This window comes from Oncorhynchus gorbuscha, unplaced genomic scaffold (genome assembly GCF_021184085.1).
Source record: "Oncorhynchus gorbuscha isolate QuinsamMale2020 ecotype Even-year unplaced genomic scaffold, OgorEven_v1.0 Un_scaffold_4:::fragment_6:::debris, whole genome shotgun sequence".
NCBI classification, from domain to species: domain Eukaryota; kingdom Metazoa; phylum Chordata; class Actinopteri; order Salmoniformes; family Salmonidae; genus Oncorhynchus; species Oncorhynchus gorbuscha.
The window spans coordinates 25,736-33,156 of NW_025745249.1; the positions used below are offsets into that span (position 1 = coordinate 25,736).

At 45.4% G+C, this 7,421-nt stretch overlaps 1 protein-coding gene across 1 annotated transcript; it reads left to right on the forward strand.

The window, feature by feature from the left end:
- The first annotated feature begins 5,283 nt into the window (after positions 1–5,283).
- On the forward strand, positions 5,284–6,492 carry LOC124018150 (E3 ubiquitin-protein ligase RNF26-like). Its single transcript, XM_046333418.1, has one exon. It carries the CDS (start codon positions 5,284–5,286, stop codon positions 6,490–6,492), a length of 1,209 nt encoding a protein of 402 aa, XP_046189374.1.
- Positions 6,493–7,421: the final 929 nt, after the last annotated feature.

Here is a 7,421-nt window from a genome sequence, read left to right on the forward strand (position 1 = left end):
TTTTGAAACAATAGTCTTACCGTCTCTACCACTTTGTCATGATAGGCTGTGTCAGCCTTATTCCTCTGAGGTTAAGTCAGTTTATGCTTACATTATAGCTGTCATCAGCTCTTTCCTTGACCATTAATTAAAAAATGATGTAAATATGCAAATTATACAAGTAAAATAGTCAGTAGCATTGCTGTATATTTGTGATGTACAGTATAAACAGAGAAGATGCCGGTGTTATCTTTTCGTCAAGATAAATCTCAAGAATGAGTGCTCTTTACCTGTAATATAATACATCCTAGGCAGAGGGTTTGGGAAGATTGGGAGCATTCAGTTTGGAAAATAAAATCGACTGGGACTGAGTAAGGAAAAGACAACAAAAAAAGTGCCTGGATGCCTCTCCCTCTCTCAGTTCCCAGGGACTGCAAAGACCCTAGAAGACCCAAGAGAGTAACCTTTTGACTTGGCTGACAGAGAGGGACAGAATGTCAGGATATTCTCGAATTTTGTGAGGGGACACAGAAAACCCCCACATAAGGTGTTCCAAACAAACGTCCTGCTTTTTCATTCAGGCTCTCTAAGGTCAGAGAGTGACAGTACCCCCCCCCCCCCCCCAACCCCAAAGGTGTGGACTCCGGCCGCAAAACCTGACTCCATGGGGGAGGGTCTGGACTGTGGATCGTCGCCAGGGGGCTCCGGACCGTGGATCATCGCCGGGGACTCCGGACCATAGATCGTCGCTGGAGGCTCCGGACCGTGGATCGTCACCGGAGGCTCGGGACCGTGTATCGTCGCCGGGGACACCGGACCGTAGATCATCACCGGGGACTCCGGACCGTAGATCGTCGCCGGGGACTCCGGACCGTAGATCGTCGCCAGAGGCTCCGGACTGGGAACCCTCGCAAGAGGCTCTGGACTGTGGACCGTCGTTGGAGGTTCCAGACTGTGGACCGTCGCCGGAAGCTCTGGACTGGGAACTGTCGCCAGAAGCTCTGGACTGGGTACTGTCGCCGGAAGCTCTGGACCAAATAACCAAATAGATTTGGCTCTCTAAGGTCAGTGCGTGACATTACGTCTGTTGGGAATAAACACACTTAAATGTTGTCCTTGAATCCGGTTGCCCTGTCATTTCCCCTTTGGCGTATTGTCTAGCCTAGAACCCTCAGCATATAACCCAGCGTACCCTGGTCCCTGCATGAGTGTGATTGATGATTGGACAGAACTCCTGTTTGTTATCGCGCTCGCTCTCTGTGGTGGAAAGAGACTCTATAGCTCATGATCTAAGGAGAGCCTAGAGGAAGGAAAGAGGGAAAGAAGTCATTCTTTCCAGGCCAGGCCCAAGAGCAAGTTGTTTTGGGGTTATCTGCTCGAATGAGTGAGGGCCATTGTCCAATGCGCACAAGGGTGGGAGCACGGAGTGTGCGCAGGAGTCCTTTTTTTCTGCTCAACTCTTGTCACTATAACTTGGATTGTGACAAAGGGACACTTTGATAAGAGACGCAAGCTTTTGCAAATCCCTGTCTCCATGGTGATTACATGTAATTATAGGCTATTAACCATTAAACATCCCACAGACAGTGTTTCAGGGTATGTCCAGTCCTACCCAACGCCATGAAGAGTGAGAGAGTGATTTAGGCTGTTCTTTGTCCAAAGTCCATCCAGTTGTAACTGAGTTAACTCAGTTTATCGCATCTGTGATGCCTATTTTTGGAATGGCAAAATTTGCACATCTCTGGACTCATTTCTAAAATGTTAAAAGAAGCATAACATTGAGCATTCTAACATTCTAAATTACATTGAGCTAACAAGTGACCACCGTGTCAACCTAGTAGAGCCGTTCCAATGGTCCTGGGAAGGAGAACTTTCACGGACCAAGAATGTCATCCTGGGGGACTTCCACATTCAACAGTAAGTCTTACTTTTTCAGATCTTTCTCTTTCTCAGTGAGTCAGTGCCTCAGTCCACCCCCCCACCCCCCCACACACCCCCACACTCTGTTTCTGTGTGTCTCTCTTTCTGTCTATCTTTCTTTCTCTCTCTCTGCACATGTATGGCTCTTTCTTACCCCTGTGGGCTGCTGTGGTATGCAGGGTCTTAGCCTGGGTTGTGACCAGTCTGCTCGCCAGTGATTTCTTCTGTTTGGAGTTTGTGTTTTCCCATAGAAGCTTCTGGTCTGCTGATTACCCCCTGCTCGCTGTCACACCCTCTCCCAGTCTGTGAATATTAATAGTACTCTCCTCCAGTTACACTGGCAGGCTGCCAAAGTCAACAGAGGATTAGATGGTCACAATACAAGCTACCCGAAAACTAACCACAAAGTCCTAAATGAAAAAACAAATACTGTCACACATCTCAGAGATAGATATGCCTAAAGGTCAAAAGAGGAAAGTTAAATAAAGTATTTGGGGTTTAACTGATTTCCTTTCCTTTCACATATTGTCATGAAACTATAGTGATTTGCCACATGAGAAATATAAAAGTGATATATTACTTCATTCTTATGAGTTATTGATAATAGTTCAAGCTTATTTGATTGCAGACAGTGGACAGTAAAATATGAATAAATTACCATTCATTCTAGTTAACTTTTCCCTGCTTGGAGAAACAAATAGTTGACAAGATCATCACAACACCCAGTTGTTAAACAGCCATTTAACGCAGACCAGGGGACGCCACCCATCAGATCACTTCCTGTGTTAAAAGGGGTGACCCTCTTTTATTTCAGCCAGAATATGTGTCCTCGGCGGGTCCCCTCGCCTTGTAGGAAATGTGTCCTCGGCGGGTCCCCTCGCCTTGTAGGAAATGTGTCCTCGGCGGGTCCCCTCGCCTTGTAGGAAATGTGTCCTCGGCGGGTCCCCTCGCCTTGTAGGAAATGTGTCAAGCGGTTTGCTTATTATTCCCTGGGACCCATCCTGCTGGTTTCCGTTGTTCTCCAATCTGGGACACATTTCAATATTGTTTGTTTATTTTACCCAGGGCCTCTGACGAGACCATTTCCATTTTGGCCCAAGAGCAGGGATGGGCAACTGGCGGCCCGGATGTAGGTACACGCAGACCCATGAGCCACTATGGCCCAGCATGATAAGTTGTGTTTTATTTGTGGCCCCCACCTCCATCAAAGTTGGTCATCCCTGCCCTAGAGCATGATGTTGTAGATAGTGGGACTGTCGTCACTGACAAATGTTCAATGTGTGTGTGTGTGTGGGGGGGGGGTGCTCATGTCGGTCATTGGCTGTTTGTCTTGTAGAGACACGTACCTCCATACTACAGATAAACCCTCTGACTGGGTTTTGTAAGAGTATGGAATATAAAACATATTTTTCTTGGTTAAGATGAAAATCTAGAACAATACACTCCTCCTTATTGGGAATGCCCATTTGGAGCTGAAGTAAGTAGCCTTGTGCCTTGGGGTTGTGATTGAGTGTCACACTTATCCTTAGTGGAATGAATCCCAGATGTGAGCTTGCTGGAGGGGTGTATCTACTCTGTAAAGTCTAAACAATAATTTAAGAGATGAATTTATAAGTGTACTGAGGCCATCATTTTTTTGGTTACCTCATTGATGGGTTTATTACTGGTTTATTACTTTGGTTTTTTTTGTGGATAAAATAATCAAAGGCAGGCAAAATTGCATGACATGTATGCCTAATCGTCATCTGAGATAGTTTGGTGGTCGCATTGTAATCTCGGCAACCCAGAACCAAATCTCACCAGGTAACCTATAGGATGCACGTGCACCCCTGCAAAATTATGATTAGTCCAAAAACACCTGTGAGGCAAAAAAACAAACAGTGCACCAGTAAAATTGTTCCTCATAAGCCTGATATCCCACTGCCTCTCAACAGATGTAACAATGTAATGTTACTGATGGTACTGCAAATGAAGCATTTGGTCCAGCAGTAAAACAAACATGGGAAGCTGAGTCCTGCCCCTAGACAAACTGTTACCATAAAAGGCATAGAGTACAAAGAAACACAGCGGACTCTTAATAGGCTAAAGAAGTAACTGAACTCATGCAACTGCTCTTCCTCCATACTGTGACATTAATTGCTTAAACAAATGGTGTCTTTGTTGGTTCCAATGATTCAATCTGTTTCCCATGATCATATCAGTTCCTTTTTGGCATCTGCTCTCCTTCCACAATTCCATACCCTCAGCTGGAGAGGATGATCATCAGACAAGGAAGGAAACTTGGTTGAAGTTATTGTTCAGAAAAACAGAGTTTTTATTGACATCCTATATCTGGTGAGGTAATGGGAAGCTCAACACACAGAGTGCGAAGGGAATTTGAGTCACCCTTACAGCGTGCATGAAACGATGGCTGTAGTGTATGATTAAAGCCCAGTTAAAAAAAGATAAAAAGATAAATTGCCTAGTCAAAGACCTAGCTCACTAAACGTACTTTCATTTAATAAATGAAATATAAAGTTCTGATGAAAATGTTACTGTAAATTAAATGTATTGAATGTTGTTTCATCAAATATTTTTTCCAACTGCATTGGCTTCAATTAAGGAAATTAATTTGAAACCAGTTGAATTTACATTACATGCGTCCTGCTTTTGACTCCCGTGATGCTGACAGGCGCAAAAAGCTCGCCGACGTGATTCATTGGAGGAGAAGATCATGTGACCAAACCGTTACGGTGGCCAGTGTGTAAATATGTAAATAACAATTTCATTTATCTTGCATTGGATTATGGTGGATTTTGAACAGGGAGATGAGAGATACGGTATTGGCGACGGGCCATGAGTAAATGTAACATTGTGTGAGCCTAAAACGGAAATGTAATTTAGCAAGAAAAGTTGAACTACTAGCCAACCCGAGTTTGAAAGTAAACGTACGCTGATTACAGTGCGTGCATATGTTTGCACTTTAGCCAAAACAAACGCGGTTGCACAGCTGTTTATTTGAAATTGCAAGCGGAATGTGCCCTACCAACGTGTTTGGCAGGTAGCTATGCTAGCTAGTTAATAGAGCTAGCATTGTTATGCTAGATCGCTAACTAGTTTAGCTAGCTGGCAAATTGTACCGAACGAGAAGTGGACAACGCATCCGACAACCTTATCTAGCTAGCTATATCTAAACTTTACTGGCCAGACCAAAAAAACGTGATTTTATCAAGACAGTGAAGCAACTCGAGTAAGAACTTTGTCATGGGTCTGGTGAACCTAGTCTTTTGCACCATTGGGAAATGTTTAAATTTCATATCTTTACTCCTGGACCTACATTTCTTAATAGTCCATTCAGTGATACGTCTCCTGGCGGCATGTATCACCTTTGTGAATAACCTACCCATGTTACTGACCAACTCAATTGTGAAGTGCTGGAACTTCACTGTGTTCTGCATGGTCACCATGATGGACAGCATAACACTTTTGGCCCAGGGCACAGTCAACATGTTGGGGCGCTGGCTGCACCTCTTGGGAGGTGTTCTGGAGAGTTTCAAAATGGTGTGCTACTTGTCCTCACATGTTCTCCTGCGTGTCAGGGATCTGTTCCACCGTGGGCTGCTGTGTGGCCACTGCTTGCTGCAGCAGGTGTGGGAGGGCTGTGGCATTGCGGTCAGCCTGGTGTTCTACCTGGTCAACACGGTGGTCAACCTGCTGCTCATCGGGACACAGAACATCTACTCTGTTGTAGTCAGCATGTGGGAGGCAGTCTCCTGCCCCCTGCAGAAGGCTGTGGAGCTCACCCTCACACTCTTCACCTTTCTGTACAGCAGCCTGGTTGGCACCTCAGTCGTTCTCTGGACTCCCATCAGGCTGGCCCTGGAGTTCCTGGGCTCGCTCGGACACATCTTCGTCAGCGTCTTCCTCCTGAACATCTATGGCCTCATTCTCACAGTGACCATTGTTGTCACCGCCACAGTCTATATGAACCCTGAGCTGACCAGTCTTGGAGCCCGGCGCGCCTTCGGTTTTGTCAACTTTGTCCCCACCCTGCATCTCATACAGAGGGCGCTCCATTGCCTCTACGTGCTGGAGAGGGGCGTGTGGCAGAGGCTTCAGCGGCAGGCCAGCCGCCTACACCAAACGATAACACCAGTCTACAGGAACATCAGAGTGAGGGGTGACGGCCACGCCAGGCAACCTGAGCCCAGTGACAGAGAACAGGGGGCTCTTACGGACAGTAGGGAAGGAGACGCAGCACCACCCACTGAACATGCTGCCCGGCCACGCCAGCTAATGGATGACCTGTGGGACCTAGCGTTCCCCAGCTCCAGCAGCACAGACAGGCCTTTACAGAAACTCTCATCGGGGGAGGGGTGCTCCAGCTCCAAGGATCCCCCGGCCGACAGCCTACTGACTCTGCTCAAGGAACATGAGGAGAGGAAGAAGTGCGTCATCTGCCAGGACAGCACCAAGACAGTGGTGCTGCTGCCCTGCCGCCACCTGTGTCTGTGTCGGGACTGTACTCACATACTGCTGCGCCAGCCCATCTACCAGCAGAACTGTCCGCTCTGCCGCCATATGATCCTTAATACCATGGATGTGTATCTCTGAGGGACCAAATGGGGGAGGGGCATTACCCAGAGTGCTGCATTGTTAACATGTTGAATCTCAGGTTTAGGATGTGCAGAGACTATAGGCTACATCTACACCTGCAGTACATTGCAGCTCAGACGCACGCTATCCAAGTCCAGTGCACTGCTGAAATGGCTTGTCGTCCGTGGCTGATGTCATAAATGATGCCTGTATTTTGTTCAGACCACCATGACAGTGCTTGCCAAAATGTTTATACTTATTTGTTCATATTACTGAACACTTCATGTTCTATACACTTCATGTCGTTCCAAACTGTGTGTGAACCTAATAAGGAATGTTTGCTGTATAGCAGTTAATTTACTTTATTCAGCATATGTTCAGTTTGAAAGCATTCCATTGGCAGTTTAAAACACTGGAGACAACCATACCATTTGGACCATACGTACCAAATGCTGTCGTAAAAGCACATTTTGTAGCTTATGTATAGGTTTAAATGGTGACAACCTCTCAAATGCAATTTGTCAATAGCCAATATTGTTCCAAGCAGTTCACATCCAGAGACCCATAAAATGTGTGAAATTGTTAATTTCATAAGCTATGGTTGTCTAAAAATATCAGTGTCAGAAATTATTAACTATATCTATCTGTCTTGTCATATGAAAAACAAAATGTTGGTTTTGTTCAAATTATTATTCCATCATTTTTGTCACTATAGCCAATTCTTTCCACTATGCTGACACATGAACACTACCTAATTTATGCTCCACACAAGGTTTATTCATCTTTATAGTTCTTAAAATGTTTTTAACTTGTGATCAAACATTGACATGTTCACAATTACCACCATTAGTCAGTAATGGGTTCATAATTCCTTGTTTCAATTTTGTCTCTTTGCTCAAAATAAGTATTGATCAAAGCTCTGTGAAATGCCATGTTGAAGATTTACA

What these genes read in the sequence shown, in the direction of transcription:
- LOC124018150 (XM_046333418.1), top strand. Translation starts at nt 5,284, where the DNA reads ATGTTACTGACCAACTCAATTGTGAAGTGCTGGAACTTCACTGTGTTC.